Source organism: Nuphar pumila, chromosome 14 (assembly GCF_984573655.1).
Source record: "Nuphar pumila chromosome 14, dmNupPumi1.hap1.1, whole genome shotgun sequence".
In the NCBI taxonomy this organism is placed as follows: domain Eukaryota; kingdom Viridiplantae; phylum Streptophyta; class Magnoliopsida; order Nymphaeales; family Nymphaeaceae; genus Nuphar; species Nuphar pumila.
Genome location: NC_143262.1, coordinates 90,520,806 through 90,542,912, shown reverse-complemented (window position 1 = coordinate 90,542,912; position 22,107 = coordinate 90,520,806). Strand labels below are relative to the sequence as shown.

General features: G+C 41.7%; 1 protein-coding gene across 2 annotated transcripts; it reads right to left on the bottom strand.

Moving 5' to 3' along the window:
* Window positions 1-439: 439 nt before the first annotated feature.
* On the bottom strand, window positions 440-21,474 carry LOC149817385 (sucrose-phosphate synthase 4-like). 2 transcript variants are annotated; one of them, XM_089987197.1, is made up of 16 exons: window positions 21,325-21,470; window positions 20,992-21,051; window positions 19,649-19,953; window positions 15,500-15,589; window positions 15,071-15,291; window positions 12,984-13,047; window positions 10,266-10,771; window positions 8,202-8,391; window positions 6,891-7,022; window positions 6,678-6,809; window positions 5,506-5,682; window positions 5,333-5,386; window positions 5,143-5,205; window positions 2,937-3,809; window positions 2,323-2,450; window positions 440-1,044 (listed from the first exon to the last, which is right to left on the bottom strand). In XM_089987197.1, exons 3-16 carry the CDS (start codon window positions 19,838-19,840, stop codon window positions 768-770), a joined length of 3,099 nt encoding a protein of 1,032 aa, XP_089843323.1. In that variant the 5' UTR covers window positions 19,841-19,953; window positions 20,992-21,051; window positions 21,325-21,470; the 3' UTR covers window positions 440-767. The 2 variants fall into 2 exon arrangements, with proteins under 2 accessions (XP_089843323.1, XP_089843322.1); XM_089987196.1 differs by lacking the exon at window positions 20,992-21,051 and having other exon boundaries at window positions 21,325-21,474.
* Between the last annotated feature and the right edge of the window lie 633 nt (window positions 21,475-22,107).

Below are 22,107 nucleotides of genomic sequence, written 5' to 3'. Positions count from 1 at the left end.
GATTGGACCTAAGCCTACTTAGGCTTATCATGATATTTGGATAATATGTGATATTATGAAAATCTGGCAACAAAATCATGACATTTTTAAATATACGGTGCTTTACGAAATGTAAGAGGTGTCTGCCAATTTGAAAATTCTTATTATTTCTTAGACCATTCCTTTAAGGTTAAATACTCTTAGACTGATAGATTTCGTAGTTTGGTATGCTTAATTCTTTTTGGTGCAACCTTTGGTTTGTTTGATTTGCACCATATCTAAAATAAATAGAATATCTTCTTGAGAGAGAGAGAGAGAGAGAGAGAGAGAGAGAGATTTATTTGTTGGACAGGTTTCTTTCCTTTACCTTCCTCAGAAAAATATTGGGGAACGATCAGAAAGTACGGTCGGCGTACATCCTGAATGACATTGACCTCGAATAACTAAATTGAAAATGGATAAGTGGTGAACTCAATGAATATCCAATGCCCAGATATCCTGGAAATAAGATTACAACACTTGAAGACAATCATTTTTGTTAAGCAATGTACCACATTATTTCTAGTGGACATCATAATCTTTTCAATATATATATATATATATATATATATATATATATATATATATAATGAGAGATATTTTTGAGTGATAATTAAAGACAACCCTGTTTCCTAATAACTTATTTGTTTTTGCCCTCTTTTGGCCATTTCAAAGCATGGATTCAAACTGGAGACCACTTGGGTAAAATACTCTAGTAGCCACCAGATTCAACCTCATTTTGTACACTGTTATTGGAATTTGAGTTTCTCCAATGCAGCATAGATATCTTCTATTGTATGACCATCATCAACAGTATGTATGCTAGCACCATCCTTTGGCACTACATCCTCTATCTGGTAACTTCCACTGCTGCGAAGCAGCCTCTCACTTCCATATTCAACTGTTCCTTTCAGAATCAATGTCTTGTGGAGGCCAGGAAGGAGATGTTCGTAGTCGGTGTCGCCTTTCTCTCCGACAAACACAACCATTTTTGAAATATTAATGTCCCAACGAATTGATAGATACCTGTAGGGAATCCATTAATCATACAGTTAGCATTTAGCAACAAGACGTGCACAAACTAGTAAAAGGTCAAGCCTTAGACTCAATTTCAGTAACAACTAACTAACAAACATGAAGTCAGTTTTTGGGCATCTTGTGGACCATGGCTTATGAAGTTTCAATCCACAGAGATGTCAGAGTTCCTGAACACTTATCAAGATTCTTATCAAGTACGGAAAGAACTGTTAAACTGCTGCATGGCATAAAGAACAGGGTCAGAAAATGAGTGTGTATCAGGTCAGACTGGGCTCTGACGGATTCAGCCATTCATTTCGCAAACTCTAGATGCCGTTCGTCTAAGACATCAACAGCTCTGAAAAAAATGTGGGACCGTCTAAGAGATACAGAGTCCATCCATAGTATTTTGGATGTCGTTCATCGCATGGATGAACGGCATCAGGATGAGCACTGACGGTAATCCCTCAGAGCCCACTCTGACCTGATCCGCACTCTTAGAAAATTAGCTGTTTTTGTTCTGCTGTTGCTTTGTAGTATGCTGATTTCTTTATCTTTTCTGTTGTTTCCTATTATTCTTGCAGTGATTGCTCGTAACCTAGCACTATGTTTGCTGCACATGATTCTTCCTATCTTTTTCTAAAAATTTCTATTATGCAGTAAAAAAAAGAAAGGAAATCAATCAAAGTTAGAGAAGTCTGGCCAACCTAAGAGAGAGGGAATGAACCTACGTAAAGGGAGTATCAGCCAAGTCTAGACATGTCAAACATGGCCAAGTTCCTCAATTTCATTGAACTTGATTATCTTAACACACAAAGGAAATGATTTTTTTTTATCAAATTTTGAACGAAAAGCTAGAACTTTTTATCTTCCAAAATGGCCAACTGACGCAGGAGCCGGAGTGGGATACCATCGGGCTAAGAATCTGTTTGGTTCCATTTTGATTATTTAGTTTTTAATGTAATTGTTTAGTATAGATCTTTGTTTTGAATTATCTTTTGAATCATAATTTAAAATTGAATCTCTCTCATATCTGAAGAGGTTTAGGGTTTCTCTTTTTTCATTATAAATACTCATTGTATAGAGGAAGAGGGGGATATTTTGATGATTAATTATTGATGAATTTTAGCTATTTTTCTATATTTTTTGAGTTATTTTTTATTAATTTCCTGTTTTTATAGACAATTAGTTTTCAGCTAAGATATCAATTTGAGGGGTTTATGAGCGATCCTCCTCTTCACTTAAGGCAACACACATACAACAAGCTTTGCTTATAAAGAGACTGACCTTAGTGCCATTGACCTTGATGCGAATAATGGAACCACATTCAAGCGTGAGCCTGCATGTGTATAGACCACATTGCACCGAAAGCCTCGCATTCTTAGCTTTTGTTTCAGATCGTCAACCCTTAAAACCTATCAAAAAAAGAAAGTCAAAAACTTGAGCCAAAACAATCAAACATAGGCATGATCCACTCCGCTTTTAGACTTGAACCGTATCAAATCAAGCATTTTTTTTTTGGATTTATAACCCGAAGAAACAGCATCAGGCACAAAGACCTGATCCGTCTAGCTCAACTTGCCATACGGTTGTTCCAGCCACGTAAAACTCTGAAGCTAGTACCCCTGCCTCTAGAGCCTATGCTACGCATTGTTTTCTATAGAGGGGCGACGCCCATGAGAATTGAACCTTAACTGCCCGTTAAGCAGCCAAAGCCCCACCCTACTAAGCGTCTCAAAACAAGCATTGGCAATGGACGGCCAATGACTCCCAAGACAGGGGATGCAAACAAAGCGGCATAGTGTTGACCCAAATCTGAATCTGGATTTGAAACAAGTCCAAAATTCAGATTATTCAGATCCGAATCCAAAGTGAAACCAATACGCCCCCTGATTCCTCACCTTAGCGCCGGCCTTAACGGCGTATCGGAAGCACCTCCTCGAGCTGCAGCCTTCGTCCTCCGCCACCACGTCGTCCTCGGCCCCACCCTCCACCCTCGCCAACCGAGCGACCGACGATCGGACGCTCTCCCCTGGCCACCTGTACTCCACGTGGGCCCCATAGTCCTCGTCAACCTCCACATCCTTCCAAGGATAGTACACCTCACCCCCGCTTCCGCAAACCAGCGCATCGAACGCCTCGGGCTCCAGGTGGCACGATCTGAGATACTCCCACGCCTCTGCCAGCGTGGCTCCGGTGGCCAAGACGTAGCCCGTCCGTCCATCGCCCCCGGCGGTCATCACAGCCCGTACGACCTCCGGCAGCTTCCCAGTCGCCGCCCCGTCCTCGCCGTAGCAGTCGAGGGCGATAACGAAGAGGCGATGGCGACGGCCGGGGCGGAAGTACCCGGCGGGCTGGGACGGGCTCCGGGCTCGGGCGGCCGAGGCGGTGCGGAGGGCGTCGAGGATCAGGTCCCGCCGGGCCACGGCGTCGTCCCCGTTGGCCTTGGCGATCTCCGCGTCGAGGGAGAAGCGGATAGATAGGTCCTGGACGTCGCGGAGAGAGTCGCTCATCGGCTCCTCCTCTCCAGCGGCGCCGGCGGGGCGGGAGGCCGTGGCCGGCTCCGGGCCGCGGCAGGAGGGGTGGCGAGCGCGACAGTGGGCGATGTGGGAGAGGTAGTTGCGGCAGTGCTCCGGCCAGGAGAAGCGGGAGATGTTCTTGAGGCCATTCCGGCGGCAGTCCTGCCAGAGGTTCTTGTCCGAGACGAGCCGCAGCAGCGCGTCCGCCACCGCCTTGTCCTCTTGCGGGTCGATCAACAGCCCGTTGTTCAACGCCTGCAGCACCGGGGAGAGAGAGTAATAAGTAGCATTGAATCGCAGTTTTTCCCGCCTAAAAAGAACTCCAAAAACGGGGATCAATGTTAACAATCGAAAACCAAGACTACAGCTATTAAATTAGGTTGTATGTAAGGCTCTGTTTAGGAGCCGGTGTTGGAGATGAGATGAGAGGGGCATTGTTGTCAGTATCCGTGCGTATCGGCCGGAATAGGCCGATTGCCAGAAAATCGATAAGATACTGGCCTGAATTGATTATTTTTTAACAAATATTAAAAAATAGCTTACATTTAATTTTTAATATCATTTTAGTAACTTTAACACGTGTCACATTCTAATTTGACATGTAATATTTTTAATTACTTTTTGGCCTATGAATTGGTATAGCTATACAGGTCCGATTCCAATACTGACAACATTGAGAGGGGGTGATGGCAGAACTAAAACGAAAATGAGAGATGAGGCTACAGTTCTATCAACATCGTTGTCACGGCCATCCGTCTAGTAGTTTTCTTTTTTAGTTGAGTAAGCAGATAGTTCAACCTTTTCAATCAAACAATGATAATTCACTCATGATAAATTACTTGAAGACTAAAAAAAAAACTACTATAGCTAATCCTAAGTTCATTTTTTTTTTACTAAAAACGGAAGAAGAAACTCCATACTCATGGAGGGTCCTCGGCAAGAGATTGGCGTCGGTGCCCCAAAACGGTTTCCACGGGGAGAAGTGGGCCTAGGGGCTTCCCAAACACCAGTGTGGTACACCCTAGCTAAATTCCATCTCCACTCTCAATCCCAAACAGAGCATAAGGACCCATTTGCATGTCACAGAAAAAAAGAGAAGATTTTTGTGGAAATGCATAGGCACCAGTGTCATTTTTTGCGGGCCTCACAATGCAACACAAACATGAAAACTGTTTTTCGCGCGCAAAGCAGCTCCCATTTTACACGCTGGATATAACCTTTCTGGAGGATTCAATTCCCGTTGAGGGGTGGTCCGATTTCTATTCCGCGAAAGAAGGTGCCATGGCAGCACCCTTCTTCCATGACATGCAAACCGACCCTAAGTGGTCCTGACAAGGATTCGGAGCTAATGTTATTCATATAGGGCAAAGGGGTCTGCAGGCCCCTCGATTGCCATCCTATTAACGCTAGGTACAACTAGATGGATTCGTTATTTACATATATTTACCCAATCTCTAACCATTAGCATCACTAGTGCGGTGTCCCAGTTCATTAGACTCTGTTACGCCAAGGCTTGACGGGCTAAGTCAATTGAGAACCTTTTCAGTCCATTTTAGTGACTAAAGCAGGGTGAGGTTGAGAGTTGCACCTTGAGAATGTCAACCGGACCACCATTTTTAGTTGCGACTATCGGCAAACCATAAGCAGCTGCCTGCAATCACATTTAAAACAGATAGAACTGTAATTTTCCTTTTTTTTAAATAAAGCCAAAAGTTCCTACCGTATAATCTAGCAAAGAATATGATCTAAAGAAGGAACCAGATTTGAGCATTGAGTACCTCGATAAGTGTGAGACCGAAGGGTTCTACAAGAGCCGGATTGATGAACACCCCCTGGAAAACCACAAGAATACTTAGGCATAGTACGAGGAGGAGTCAAAAAGAAAGTTGATGATCTCCAATATGGAGCCCGTGAACTTGCTGTATGGGTCGCAAAACACAAACTCACTCACCTTAGTTTTTGCTGCAAGTCGATATATTTCTGGTACTTCAGCCTGTTTGTGACGCTTTGGATATGCTACTTGCCCATACAGATCGTATTTGTCAATAAGCTTCAACACGGTTGTCAGAACGCTAGCGCTGGTCCCTGACATTCCTTCTATGTCATCCCTATTTCCTAGGATAAGGGTCTATAACAAAACAGTGTCACAAAATCAATACAAGCCTTAGCGTTGGAAAATAAGAGACTAAAATATGAACATGCTCAAGTTCGGTTTAGGTGGAAAGCAAAGGGATGCTGCTTTGGTGATATGCCAGGCGTTTGCATGTCGCGGAAAGAGGCTCCACGCCTCAATCCGTGGTAAATTAATTGGACCCCAACGGTAAACGTTTCCGCTCAAGGAGGGCGGGGGCGGGTCATACATTGATTTTGGGGCTCTTTCTCCTGGAGGAAAGTGAGCCCACGTTTGTGTTGCCACGATGCCCCCCACAAAAATGAATCAAAAGTTGTGTGTTTCCGCGGAAAGGCAAACACGCCCTTAATCACCATTGTGAACTTTCTTTGGGGTTTTATGGGTTCTCCTTAGCATAGAAATCAAGAGGGTGTTGCCTGTAGTGCGTGTTCGGGGTCTCAACTGGGCATCGCGTAGTGCTCCGTCAGGTGTACGGGGTGTCGTACACCACCGTATAGCCCGCAGGCTGGTGTACGGCCATGCACCACGCGGCGCTCAGTCAGGACCTTAAACACGCACTGTAACTACCGTGCATATTCGGGGGGTGCACATATAACCTGCCCCGAAACCCAAACAGCAGGAAAAACAAGAGATATAAAAAGGAAGCCAATGTCGAGAACAAAAAAGACCAGTTTGCTTGTCCCCCCAGACATGGTATGCATCACTCCTAGAAAATTTTTACCATAGAATTACTAGAAAGACCCAAAACTTTCTCCAGGAAAATGGTGTTCAGCATGTTTGATGAAGCCCCAGTTCAATTTAAGCTAAAATTTAAAACGTTTTGCAGGGATTTTACTAGTCAATTCCTGCAAAAAGTCACATTGGTAATTCGGTACTCTCTCTATATCTCTTTCTCCCTCTGCAACAAGCATGACACAATTTTAATTTACTGGAGACTCCAATGAGTGGAACAATCGAGATTAAAAACATGGATTTTAAAGTGATAAGCATACCAAGTTTGCAAGCTCTCTCAAAGGACGGCACTCCCCAAATGCTTTCAGCAACGTGGTTACGTTTTTCTTAGGATCAGGGCGAGACAGTGCGAGGATCATAGGTTTGTGAGGGTTTGTAAAGAAACGCATAATCTGCAACACAAGTTTCAAAAAAACGAAAATAAAAGGATTTAGTCAGAACTAATTCCAATTTAGGCACAGAAGTAGAGTTACCTCGGACCATATGGGCGGTAGATTTCTCTTCCTCTGATTTCTGTCGGATCCTATCAAGGCCGTGATATCGGCGTCTCCATCTAGCAACTCTTGAGTGTTCACGTAGCTGAAATCCATACCCGGTGGTAAGACCTACACAAGGCATTCATAATAGATCGTTAAAACTTGGACGCACAACAGTCATTGTTACCTACTGTTTCCTTGAACAAATTAGCATTCTGCTCCATTTTTTTTTTATAATCTGAAGAAAACCCCCCATAACTGACCGCACATTGGCTGGGCCTACTGTTGGTAAAATCCTCGAGGTGCACCCTGCCTACCCGAAAGTAGGTCAGCTTCGGCCTTGTGACAAGGAATGCCGCCCATGAGTTTCACAATCCGTCAACTTGGTGAAATTCACAAGTCACCTTACTAGATGAGTAGAGCCCTTCCGGGCGAGAAGCATTCAGATACTTGCAAACTATGTTGCAGAGAGGTGACGTGTCTCTGGTGACACGAGCGGACATGCTCGGACATGGACACAGACAATATGTTAATTTATTATTTTTTAATGTTTTAAGATTTTGTTTCAATAAACATGCATTTTTAACATTAAAATATAAAAAATAAATTTTTTGTTGATTAAAAAGTTTCATGTCCTTGAATCCTATTTTCGAAAAATAATTCAAACTTTCAAATCGAATCTGTATAGCACGTTCTCGTGTCCACATGTCCTAGTGACAGCTTGTAAAAAAGGGGTTTTTATTATGACTAACAAAAGACGTGGAAATTGTCTGCCTAACCCCAGCTTTTTTAGAAAAAAAAGTGAAAATTTAGTGGGAAAGGAAGAAGATCAGGTCATGCTGAACATGAGCTTTTTACTCATGCCAACATCGTGTCCGTCTGTTTGCATTTTGGATGAATGCCACTTAGCATATAGCTGTTCTGTTGACTTTTTAACTTTTCAAAATACAAAACGCCACGATGTTGGGATGAGCAAAAAAGCTCATGTTCAGCCTGATCTGCTTCCGAAAACTTATATAACTCTAGGTGGTAACAGGCAAATATAAGACTCTGCTTGTCTGGTTCAAGCAGTTAGTACACGACACCTTGTGTTGATAGGTTGCAAGTTCAAATCCCAATAGTATCATTATGTTAACCCCAGCTTGCTTTTAAAAAAACAGGCAGATATAAGCTCTCAAATACTTAAGCTGGTTATATATATATATATATATATATATATATATATATATATATATATATATATATATATATATATATATATATATATATATATATATATATATACAGAGAGAGAGAGAGATTGCCCACCACCATCCTAGGCATGTAGCGGCCATGGCAGCTCACCCCTCTCCTGGCCCTGGCCCTCAGCTTCCTTTCCAGTTTCACGTCGAACCCATCATACAGCCCCCACTGCTCCTCGATCTCCTGCCGCGTGCTCGTCACCACCATCTCCGCAGCATCCAAGCAACACTCCTCTGCCTCAATCCTCTTCATGATCCTGTCCAAGGTTCAGAAATCATGTCACAAATCCCGGTATAAGATTTTTTGCAGCAGGGGAAAATCTCACGATAAATCGTAGTTTTTCTCAAAATCTCACGGTAAATGTTTCAGAATGTGCCATAAAAAGGGTAAAAACCCTGATGGGTTTTACACAAATCAAAAAGTTCGGTACAATCACCATATATAGAAACCATCTCATCACTTATATTGTTTGCTTTTGTTTACGACCAAAAAACCTCGCCAAGCAGGAAAACCCTAGGTGGGGGTCACCGACACCCAAGCTCTTACAGAGCCTACAAGTTAATGAATGTCAAAATTAAAACTAAGGGGTCAGCACCTTCTCCCAAAGCTCACTGGAGGCCAAGTGGATCAGGTGCAATCATATTGCACACCAGAAATGTGTCACTGCATCTGTCACATGGATACTCGGTTAAACTTCACAAAAATGATTATATCCTTATGTGCAGCCGCATCCATGGGACATAGAGCTGCACCCTACCCACGACACACTTCACTGCAATATGACTGCACTGAAAGCAGATCAGTCATCGTTCATTTTGGTGATAAATGGTCACCATTATATCTTACAATAATGACATCATCAACTTTTTGGTTGGCCCATGGGATTGAAGCAATGGATGGTGAGGATGTCAGATCAATGTATTAAAGTGATTTGACAGGTAACTTGATCTGCTCTCTATTGCACATGATCTCTATGATGGTGTTTGATTGCTCATCCTGCGGACGTGCAGAACGTCACGCTAATCAAAATGGTCCCCCTTACGCTGAAAACAAAGGCGAGGGTAACACAAATTTTTAAAAAAAATGGCCTGGGGAGTAAGGGGTTTACACCCAGCCCTCACTATATTAGCCTTATTAGGGCTCTAAATAATAAATTGCTTTGAATCAATTTTTTTTAATTAAGATCATTTATATATAGTTTGTTTAGGATTTTTTTTATTTGATTCTATTTTTTACTAGGGGTTTGAATCAAATATCTTTAATATAAGGCTTTTAATATTTAATTTGATTAAGATTTTTTCTTTGATTTTATTTAATTAAGGCTTTTCTTATATTTGATTAGGGATGTTTTTCTTTGATTTTCTTTAATCAGAGCTGTTTTTATTTGATTTTATGGTTTCTTTTCTTGTAGTTTAGGGTTTTTGGTTTATTTATGATTTATTTTCTTGTATTCTAGGGTTTTATGATTTTTGCATTTGTATATAAAAAATATAAATTCTTATTTTTTATCAAATTACCTGAATTTTAAATATTTTTTGGTATTTGAATCAAATTTTAGATCCTTATTCGAGACTAAAATCCATAATTTTTTGATAAACTTTCATAGATCCAATATGATATCGATTAAAATATTTATATATAAAAAATATATGAATTATTATTTTTAATCAAATTATCCACCCAAATTTTAAGTATTTTTTTATATTTGGATCTAATCTGAAATTCATATACAAAGCCAAAATCCATATTAAACATTTCAAAACACTCATACAATGGGACCGATTGTATGATCCAAAATGAAGTTATCCTACTCATTATTCACGTGTGTCCAAACTGTCCGCACAATGTAAATCAAATCAAACGCCGGACACAGCGAGCACAGCTTCTTGTCCTTTTGAAACAAAGGCTGGACAGAATAGTTCTACTGTTCCTTCCAAACACAGCAAACAATCAACCTCACCCTACACGGCCAACCTGTGTTCATCACTTATATTGTTAAATCAAATATTATTATTACTAGATTATCGGTGTGAGAGGCTAAAGAATTGAAAATTCCGGTAACATCACAGAAAATGGAAAATATGGTGAGTATAATACAACTATGGCAAGCGAAGCGCACATCTTCCTTACCTATACGTGCTGTTAATGTCCTCCTTGGACAACCTGCCCTGCTTAAGCAGCTGCTCGAACTTGTTCCTCCCCAGCGAGTGGCCCGTCAGCACCATGGGCACGTTCAGCGCGCCCGACACCCGGACCGCCACCTCGCCGGCATCCGCGTAGTGCCCGTGGATCACGTACGGCCACACCAGCCCCGGCCCCGATCCCCCGGCCTGCTCTCCCAGCACCCTCGCCATGTTGGCCACATGCCCCAGCGCCGCATCCACGAACTCCGGCAGGTAGGGCCACAGCGACTCCTTGGGGATGTACTTATCGCGGGGCCCGCAGGGGAGCCGGATGATGTAGGCCCCACTGCCGTCCCCACCTTCGCCCGTTTCGGAAGGGCGGGTCAGCATCTCGGTTGGCTCGCCGTAGCTCCAGTCGACGTCCGGAGAGGAGATCTGGCGGGTCAGCAGGTCGACCCGGTACACGCCTTTGGTCGCGGCCAGCGCCCTCGCGAGTTCGACCACGTACTTGACCTGCATGTCGATGTTACGCAACAATAAACAGTCAACCATCCAAAAACTTTATTTTAGTGCAAGACACATGGGATGGAAACAGGGTAGCTAGTCCGGGTCTAGCTCGACATCATGAAAGTTTTTTTCTAAAGTCAGAACAACAGCACCCCATGTGGCAGAGGGATTCTATCCTGAGCCTTCAGCTTGACACAGGACCCCGCTTACCACATGAGATACCATCGGTGCTGACATCATGAAAGTTGTTGATATCCAAATCACCACAAAAGTGCTCTAATCAGCGGACCCCAAACGACCAGATACAACGGCTGTCTTGGCAAGCCATACGCCTAGGAGTGTCAAGTCAATGGGTCGGGTTTGTAGCGGGTACCGTAACCTGAATTTCAGGATATGGGCATGCAAAATGACTCGAACAATATGAGAGTCGGGTTTGGATCATGATTTTTGCCAGGTACACGACCGACTGGATACTTTACACGTATTTTTAATTTAAAAAAATCTGAAATTATATGGGTTCAGGTTTAGGATTCTATTTTCGTGACCCGACAAAACCCCAAACTCGAACATGAACATTAATTATATGGCCGGGTCCAGATGGACCATAACCCGGCCCGTTGACATACACACCCCCAACCCGAACGACAAAGTGGCAGCGTGTATGAGGAGAAGGTGTTGACCCCTTCATCCTAAGTTTGACTCTCAATGAGTGTGCAAGTGCTTTTAACTAGTAGGGCTCATAAGGGCTTGAGTGTCGGTGACGCTACCCATGGTTTACCTCGCAGGGAGGTGGGCCCGTTAAGTGACTCCGTTCTTGGCAAGGGTTCCTCGTTATCAGAAAAAAAAAATGGCAAGACGTGAGTCAAGTGAGGATCAAGGTCGTCAAGTCGTCTGTGGTTCAAATTCAATATCACTAACTTTTGATGATACTGAATATGATTGGATCCTGTCTCACCGGTTTGGCCTGGCCTGGCCCACGACCCAATAAACCATACTTAAAAAGATGGGCATCACGCTTGCCCAAATTGCTGAGTAATTGAGATCAGGTGTAAATAATGTGATTAAACACTTATTGTGTGCTGCTGCACCTGATTACCCACGATCTGCTGTTGAGCTCCACCGCTGACAAGCTTACAAAGATGGTGGATGATCAGGTGAAGCAGCACACCAAAAATGTCGAGATTTTGAGGGTGACACGAACTTGGGATCGGCCTAGCCTGATAACTGATGGGCCTGGTTTGGGCCAAATCCTATCAGGGTTGGGCATAAAAATTGGCCCATAGCCTGCCTGGCATGTCGAGGTTTTGAGGGTGACACGAACTTGGGATCGGCGTAGCCTGATAACTGATGGGCCCGGTTTGGGCCAAATCCTATCAGGGTTGAGCATAAAAATTGGTCCATCGCCTGCACTGGTAGGGAGGGAAACAAGTCAGATATGGCTGGGGCCATGCTTAATTCAACACTGGATCTGACATTTGAGCAATAGATCCGATTCTAAAAATGGGCAAAAAAGGTGTATTGATTTCTCGGTGACAGGTAAAACAGATAATCCGACCAGACCTGTCCTGAAATATGAGTCGGAGCCAATTTGCCATCCCCATGTACTGGCCAGCATAATCAGGTTGAGTCAGGTTAAAACTACCTCAACCCAACCCAATAGATTTTTTTTTTCTTTTTCTTTGAGTTATCGAGCTTACCCAGGCTCCATATAAAAAATATTTGGGCCAGCTTTAGACTTTGGGCACATGTCAAAAGTCTGGCCCAAATAAGGATGGCAGTGGACCTCGGCAGATGCCAACCCCACCCCCATCTCAAAATTCTGCCCTCCATCCTTGCACGGGTTTTGATTTTAACCTCCATTCCTGCCTTCATCCTTGTTTAATGTCCTCCATCCCTGATCCAAATAGGGCGAGGAGGGGCGGAGCCCCTTTTCTCTCCAGTCCAGTGCCATATTTTAGTTATTTTACTAATGTGGATCAGGGATGGGGCAGGGTGGGGCACTCCGCAGGGGTTTTGATTTTAACCTTCATCCGCATCTTCATCCCCATTTCATGTCCTCCATCTCCGGTCCAAACCGGGACAAGGGGAGTGGGGCCCCATATTCCCCTAGTCCACTGCCATCCCTAGGCCCAAAAACTCGGATGGCTAGGTGGCCTCTCCAGCTGTTTGACCCGATGTCGGCCCTAGGATTGTTGGAACATCTGTTCTATTGAATTACCTGCCCGCCCGTGTCGGAGTCCCTGCCCAGCTCCATGTTCTCTCCACGGACCAAACCATGCAAACTAGGGAAAATTTAGAGTATCAGTTGCACAACAACGGTAAAATCAACCCATAACCTTAATAACTTAAAGCCACATATGTTATACAAAAGATAGCATATGCATAAAAACACATTTAAGCATACTAAGAGTATATACCAAAGATAGCACAATATAAAAATTAATATTATTATTAATATTTTTATAAATAACAAATATGCAATGAATCAAAGTGGACAAGCACATCAACTTAATATTTTATTAAAAGCTAAGTATGCAATAAAAATATAATATTTAAATAAACATAATATTTAAATTACACGCAAAACATGTAAGTCATTAAAGAGCAGTAACACTAAAAAAAAAACATAATGGATTTTAAAGTGATGCCATCAACATGCTTGGTTTTATGGGGACCGTCTCTTAGATTTTTCGATTATGACGCATAAAGAGAATATTTCAAGGCTTAAAAATCAGAATCTTAATAAACATTTTTTTATGATACAGGAACCCTCATCTGGGTCACTTAATGGGGGTCTCCCCCAAGCGAGAATCCTCATAAATATTAAAACATTCTCACCACTCCGGCCCCAACCAGAGGCCTACGCATGGGAGCAAATACAAAGTAGCCCACCCCTGTTTTTTTTAACCAAGTTTATTAAGAATGAGCTGTTCCTAAACTCCTCACCACTCACTGCTCTCGTCCTCCTACCATGCCCTCCTCTAATATGGCCATTTTCAGCCAACCATTGACCGAAAAAAAAATCCTTTCTAACATAAAAAAAAATGGCCCAGCTGGTAAATTTTTTACATTTTTTTGAGTTTATGATTGGCCTGCTATTTCCTGATCAACCACTGGCCACAAAATAGTCAGCAATGATTTCTTTTTCTTTTTTCCAGTTTTTGGGCATGACTGGTGATTGTCTAGCTAAGAAATGGCCGACCATAAATTTTTTTTCAAGTTTTCTATGATAAAACCTTGAAAACCAGGTTTTTGGCCACCGAAACAGCTTTAAAAGATTGGTTTTTGACAAACTAGGTTTGCCAAAAACCAATATTTTAAGGCTATTTGGGTGGCCAAAAATTCTGTTTTTTTTGTCAAACCAAGTTTGCCACCACCAGAGTGGTTAACCTTGTGGTTAGCAGGGTCTTGTGTCAAGTTGAAGGCCTAGGATTGAATCCGGTTGGTTTATGGAGGTCGTCCTTTGAGGCAGGCCTATTAAGGAACCCAATTCTCGGTGAGGGTTTTCCTTAGTCATCAAAGAAAAAAAAGACAAAACTAGGTTTTTGGAAAACCTGGTTTACTCATGTCATCCAAACAGGCCCTTAGTCTACTCATTCTCCATTTTTCTCTCATTTTTGGTTTTAAAAGAAAATTGCCTTTCTAAAAAATGTTTTCACATTGAAGATCGGAAAAGAAACCACCATATGGTCTACATTGTGTAGACACACCTTAAGTATGAGGTCTTCATGGGGGCTTCTCAATTGAAAATTGAACTTCAAACTTGGACTTTGCTTTTAGATTTGAATTTGGATTTCAGATTCAGTTTCAAACTTGTTTTAATATGACCGTTTAGGTTGATTACTTTTTAACATTCTAGCATTTCTAGATAGCCATAATTTGGTCAAACAGTATCCTCACGTGTAGGCGAAACTCTGTTATATCCTATGACTGAGTGAGGTTGCACAAAAAAATCATTTAGGTATGGCAACTATCTCTTAAATAAATGTGCATCTCCCAGCTTACCCTCAGTTTAGCTCAGTTGCCGTCCAATTCTCGCCATATTTTTTAATATAATAATACTACTAGACTGCCCTTATTGCATAATAAAATAGGTCAAACAGTCCTTTGCAAACCAAAAGTAGTATTTTATATGGATCTTGACTTTGAAATTTAACTTCAAGGCCCTATTCGACAGTTTCAGCAAAAAGTTGAGCCTTGAAATGCCTTTATAAAAAGCTGGGACTCTTTTGGCAATAACATGTAAAAACTGGGTCTTGAGAGGAAAAGAAAAAAGTAGCAACTGAAAACAGAATGTACATGTACCTGATTAGAACCATGTAGAGTCGTTTATCGTCGTTATCATCGGTCCAACTCTGCAAATCGGATCCAATCCGAGACATTTTGTCCCTCACTGATTCACCATGTGTTGATGAATCCTTCTCCCCTTCCGACAAATCCTCCGATAAATCCTCAGCAGCATCTTTACGCCCTTGCTCACGCTGGAGTCGTCGCTTTGCCAATCGGCGTTCATCATCCCATGCAATCTGCATAACTCCAATACTGGGCTTCAATGGGTCCCCCATTACCAGTCATATTATAGACATCGAACCCCATATTACCCCAACATTGCCAAAGAAGGAATATCAAGTAGGGGTGGCCCAATAAGAGGAAGTTATAGACAAGGGAACCGAATTCTACCAGTAAATTAAAAGTGTGGGGGAATAACGAGCTTCATGGCCGGAGAAACTGTACCTTCTTCTTTTTCCTGGCGAGATGCCATATTCTCCAGCACATATTCTCGAGCCTGTTATTGCGCTCACGCGTGTTCCTTGTCGCTATCACCTGTCACGGGAATCAGAACTCGTCATGAGACTTCTTAGTTTCAAGGCTATTGATATGCAGCAGAAAGCGACAGGTTGTGGGTGTCTTGAATTTTGAACCTACTCTGATCCATAACCCAACCCCAACGTGAAAATATTTTGGTCATTGTACAATAAGGTTTGTGATGATAGTGGAAGAATCGGGCCACTAGCCCCGAACTCGGATTTAAAAGGTATGAATCTATCTAGTTTTGTAATTTTTTCTTCTATACGGACTAAGAGGTTATGCCCTTCGTCGTATATATAACGGCCTCCTTTTAAAGTCGGGCATTAGACTTTTCAGGTATATAGGGGATTAGGGTTTTGGGAACTATGTACCTCTCCATTGTATTCCCTCACGTCTTGTTAGTGGATTTTTGCTCCTCCTTTGCCCACGGACGTAGGCTTGAGTGTTGAACTAAGTAAATCTTGTGTTTTATCTTACTTTTTCTTTTCTTTATTTCATGGTTTGCGTGGTTCTGGTTGTGGTTTTCCATGACCAGACCGGATTAGGTCATAGGTGTCCCTGACGGTAACATCATGACCAGGTTGGATTGAATGCCCCTCGCTTGCATGACCTTTTTTTTATTTTCCAAAGCGGCAATGCAGTTGTCCACACTTGGGGTGGACAGCATGGGCTATGGGCTAGGTCTCTCCAAAAATGAACCACTCTATGAGGGGTTTTGCATACCATTCATCTGGAAGACGCAGGAAATACATCACTTTGGACTGATGAAGATATAAGTAATCAACTTTAACACATGGAAATAGTAAAAAGATTATATTAAACATGAACCAAAGTTTTGCTTTTGCCTTAGAGAATAAAATGTCTAGTCTACCATTACATGTTTTGGTTGTTAGGTACCGCGATAGGAAATGGAGTTTTATGTCAAAACAATTCAATCCAAAGTATGTTTCTTAAGAAAACTATGTTTAAAAGTATCTATATGGCCGCACATGTATGATTTTCTTCTAAATAATATGGTACTAGCAATAGTAGCAAATTTTTTCCCATATGTGCTTATTTTCGGTATCCTCGCCAATACTACACTTTCTAGTTAAAAGTTCTGGTTGCAGGTACTATTTATTTAAACTAGAACATGAAGATGCATTTGTTATGGTTTTGTTTACTAAGAAACATGCTTTGAATATAATTGTTTTAATATCAAATTTAAAATTTTATTAAATCTATGGTCTCAGTATCAGACTTTGTTTGTACGAGAAAGTCTACAAAACATTCAACATAAAAATTAGAAAATTAGTAGTGATAGAAAGTACAGGGCACCAAAGAGAGAGAGGGAGGGGAGGGGGGCAGCAATCTTATCGTGGTTTCCCCTTGTAGAATATGGGTGGCTGGGGTTGTTCAAGCCCAGCTTATTTACTGATAACCCCAGCCCGTGCTTGTGCTTGGGCTTGAGCTCGAGCTAAATCCCTCTAAAAGTAAAATATGTTTTTTCATGTGGATGAGTGTGAGAATGGACCACTCAACCACTCTTTTGCAAGGGATATGAGCTGGCAAACGAGCTGGATGAGCTGAGCTCAGCTCGTGAAGGGTAAACCCCCTCCTTGGGCTTGGCTCTTAGGCCGAGCCCTACAGGCCAATTATGATAGTATATATTATATATCTATTCCATATATGAAAACCTACACACCACAACTTTTTTGCAACTTCCTGCAAAGATTCTCGCCAATTCCGACGGAATCCGGGCGAGCCAAGTATTTTTTGGCATATATGTCAAAATCTTTTCAATGGTGGTGGTCTTGGATCAAGGATCGAAAATACTTTGCAATATGACTCGTTTTATCGTGCACGAGCCCTGCATAGTTACATAGCTCTGATTTTCTGGCCAAATTTATCGCCATTTTTCATCATCATCCGGCAACCTCTGATGACACGCCAACGAACGTCGGCATCCATACCGCACCGTGAGCCCAGAACCTCTGAGCGCTCGTTCAGTAAACTGATCACAGGTGGGTTCAGATCGGGTGTGGAGGTTTGACAATGTTTTGTAGTGGACAGTTTTTTTTTTTTAAAGGCAAGCTGGGGTTAAGCGGCCCCCCTACCAGATCAACAACCGCCCCATGTAGCAGAGGGATTCGATCCTGGGCCTTCAGCTTGACACATGACCCCGCTTACCACATGAGATACCACCTCGGTGGTGAAGTAGGCAGGTTTTCATTCCTTTCTCTCTCTCTCTCTCTCTCTCATATATATATATATATATATATATATATATATATATATATATATATATATATATATATATATATATATATATATATATATATATATATAACAAGCTATATAACAAGCCTACACGAGCTAAGCCCAGCCCTGAGCTTCCTCTGATCATACTTTGATACCCAAACTAGCGGGATCGTACCTCGTCTCACCAGGCCGAACAGCGAGCTGCTTATCTCATTTCCTAGTCCTACTCTAAACTACAGTTTGTGACACACACACATGCTCAGCTTGCCAACAGTTCATGAGCAGCTCATGACCCACTCATCCAGCCTATTTTGCTGGTCTGAATGATCTTTGAATGAGCCGAGCCAAGACCAGATACAAGCTGCTTGTGTCGTTCCCCAGCCCTACCATGGTGTGTTTTACAACAGGATGTCTGCAAAGGGTGATCTTTCAAAGTCCATCAAAATGGAGAGAATGTTTTGAACGCTATCAAGATGTGGTCTATGATCTTAACAATGTGGACCACCATCAACAGTTGGCCAAGTTGTCATCTTGCAGATGATCCTTTCAAAGATTTGGTTGTGTTAGCCTAGCCACTGGAAATATTCATCTGAGAATGGTTTCCCATTTGTGCTATCAGAAGAGTCCGCCTTGATGCTTCGAGTCATATGCCCAAGTTGGGCGTGTTGCAAGAGTACGTCTCACGAATTATTGCTGAAGTATATTCGAGGTTTCAACCATAGTTACCAGAAGCTCCTCCCTACAAGGAACGTGCTTCCCAAGAGGAAAGCATAGGAAAAACTTGCTTTTCATTTGTCAAAAGCGTGCTTCACACTCGCTTTTCAACCATAGTTACCAAAAGCGGAAAACATAGGGAAAACTCACTTTTCATTTGTCAAAAGCGTGCCTCCCACTAGCTTCTCAAATAGCTTCTTTTATCGCTTTCATTTTCCACTCGATTCTTATCACTTCTCCTTAGCTTCCCTTGTTTTTTATAATTTTCATGTTAATATTTATATTTTTTGTTTCTCTCTCACTTCATCCTCGTTTGCCTCTCGATTTGTTCACATTTTCTTTTTCACTTCTCACACACTTTCACAATCGCTTCCAAAACTAACTCACTTCCTGAGTCATGCTGCTTTTAGTTTTAACACTGGCATCCTCTTCCCAAGCATCTCTTCCTGTGTCTATTTTGCTTCATGATAATTATGGTTTCAACTATGGGGGACACCAATAATTGAACCCTTGTTAATGTAGCTGGGAGAAAATGTCCACTTTATCCCGTCAATGTAGAGTGTACTTCAATTTAGTAGACACGTTTAAGTACACACGCCAGCCGGACTCAAAATGTATATGCGCCAAAGTAGCTAGATCATTTTTTCTAAATTGTTTTCAGTTAACAGACAAGCTACAAAATTATCCCTGATGTAACGAATTTATCTCCATTTTTTGCAAAAAAAAAAATCATAAAAATATTAACTTCACGATAAATCATGATCAGATTATTTTATCACTGTATAATATATCACGGTTTTAAATTTTAATACGTTTTTAATCCATGCTTCTTTTTCTATGTTAGTATTTTTTTATTACTTTATTTTTTGATATTTCAATTTTTAAAATTTCTAAATGTAACGCTGTCAAGATCTATTAAACGATAAAAAAAATAATATATTGGGAGATTTTTCTTGCCAAGAAAATCCCCCAAACAATGTGTGGCACTGCTGATAAGTAAGAAAGCAGCCAATGGGTGTATTTTCTGTGGTTTCAGAAAAAAAACAAAATTTGGGTAAATAATCTTTCTTGGGAACTGGAAGAAAAGCTTTGCATGGGAATGAGCGTTTCGGTGATCACCTTTATCCACGTCCTGTAGAGGTCCGACTCGTCGAACCCCGTCACGACTTCCTCCACGAAATACTTGGTGAGATTGAAGACGCCTCCTCCCACCATTCCCACCGTGCTCGTCTCTGGGACTTCCTCCAACTTAGCACCACGCGCGTCCAAAATCGCTTCCAAGTAGCCATTGATCCACTCGTTTCGCGCCATCACTTCCTTACCCTTTCCCGTTTCCTACTCGTCCACTAAAGCAACCTTTTTGCCTCCAAATGAGCGCTATAATCTTCCGAAGCCTCCACAATTTGGAACTAGAAACTAATTCCCTGTTTCAAATTGCAATTCAAGAAGAAGAAGAAGAAGAGTGCATCAATAATTTTAATCGAATCAACGGCACTCAAACCACACACATATACTCAATAATCTATAATCAAATAACGGTACTCAAACCCCACATACAAACAGCCCCAAAGGTTTTGGTGCAGTGGATGGGCCCTTAGCCACTAGGCAAGTGGACAGGATTTCATTCTCATGACCCTTTTTATTAGCGAGGGAAAGGGATAAGTTCTTGCTCAGCCGAAGCTCGGCAACTCTCTAAGGGCAACGGGTGCGCCGCGGGTTTACACTGTTGGGACAGTGATCAGAATTACGGCAGGCTTAGCCAGGACGAGTAGATCTCTGATTCTGAAAGTGGTTTCCCCATCCTTTGTGGAAAAAAAAACTACACACAAGCACACGTGCACGGAGCTTTACCTTTGAATGAATATTCGCTGAAAACAAGAACTTCAAGAGAAACTTCTAATTATAGAGAGCTCCAGAGCCAATGGAACAGAAAAACAGAGGAGAAGGAGAAGGCGAGAAGCAGCAGAAAATTCTGTATGCTCTCATTCGTTTACGATATATAACATAAAGTAGAAAATCAAAAGAGAAGAAGGGAGTAAGCCTTTGGTTTTTTCAGGAACAAGTACGGAAACAGGATTTCCGCGTCGAAGTTGAAACAGAGCAATGGAAAACAAAATCCAAGGGAAGAGAAGATCACAATTCGCGGGAAAATAAACTCAGGCAGAAAAATTGAAGCTTCGCGATTGGATCGCCAGAGGAGCTCTGATGACACTATTAGAAAACCCAGATTCCTCCATCAGAAGATGGAAACTCCACTAAAAACATAAAAGTTCAACAAAACACAGAGCAAGGAAAGTAAGAATCAATTTTTTAATTGCGGAGACCAAAATCCTTCACGAAAGAGAGAAAAACGATCAAAAGTTTCCCGACACACCAGAATTCCAGTATTAATCGCCAAAAAACATACATCAAAATTCACGAAAAATAAAAAGGAAGGAACCGAAATCACAAAGATTATATACGCGCAAATCCGTTCGTAATCAGAGCGGAAAAATCCAAATCCAGCGAGAAACTTTACCACTCTGCATGTAATAAAAAACACGATAAGTCCTCCGATCACAAATTCTTTAGTTTAATAAACATTAGAGATACGAAAAATACAGAAAAAAAATACCGAAATCAAATTTCTACTAGAGAACTCTAAAATCGCATCACCGATTGAGGAAGAACGATCAGAGATCGAACTAAAAACCCTAGAAGTCGATTATTTACCAGAAAAGAAAATAAACTCGAAATTACGGGGAAAAAGCAAGAAGAACGCAAAGAGAGAGAGCATCGGAGATAAGCAAACATACGACGAACTTCCACCGTTGGACCCAATGAAGAACGGTGCAGATCGTACGGGAACCTCCTTCAATTTCCCTCGAATTATCAAGATGAGCCGAGTTTAAGTGTAGGCGAAAATTATGAGAGAGACGGAGAGAGGTGTTCCTTCGAAGCCGATTGGCGCCACAGATCAACTCATTGTATTTATAGTCACGGATTCGAAAGAGGCCTTTAATTCTAATTAATGGAATCCCCAAGGCATACGCCTTCGCTTTACTTTCTTTTTTTTTTTGCGAAATTTTTAATGTTAAGTTACAAAAACACCCCTTACTTTTAGACAAAGCACATAAAAAACTTCCATGATTTGAATAAACTCCAACTTATCTTATGTTTTTTATGATAAAGGAAAACCTCACCGAGAACCTTGTGGACCAGACTCCTACGAACTAAAATTTGGGTTGAGGACACCACCGGAAGCAGATCAGGTCATGCTGAAAATGAGCGTTTTTGCTCATGCTCACATCGTGCCCATCCTATTTGCATTTAAAAAAGCTCAAAAGTCAACAAAACCACGTGTCATTCATCCAAAATGCAAACGGCCACGATGTCAGCATGAGCAAAAACGCTTATTTTCAGCATGACCTGATCTGCTTCCCAGCCATACATGTCACAACCATTAAACCAACAACAACTGTTAGGGGTCGGCCCTTGCAATTGGGACGCTGCAAGTTCGAATCCTAATGGTATATGGTTGAATGACTGGTAGGGGTCGGCCCAACCCCATCTTTCTTTTTCGAAAGAAAAATAAAAAA

Coding starts and splice junctions, on each gene's coding strand:
- LOC149817385 (XM_089987196.1), bottom strand. CDS start 19,840: ATGGCGCGAAACGAGTGGATCAATGGCTACTTGGAAGCGATTTTGGAC. Junction 8,392..10,265: donor GACATTAACAGCACGTATAG/GTAAGGAAGATG, acceptor AACCTTGGACAG/GATCATGAAGAGGATTGAGG. Junction 5,387..5,505: donor GACTTGCAGCAAAAACTAAG/GTGAGTGAGTTT, acceptor GTGGTTTTCCAG/GGGGTGTTCATCAATCCGGC.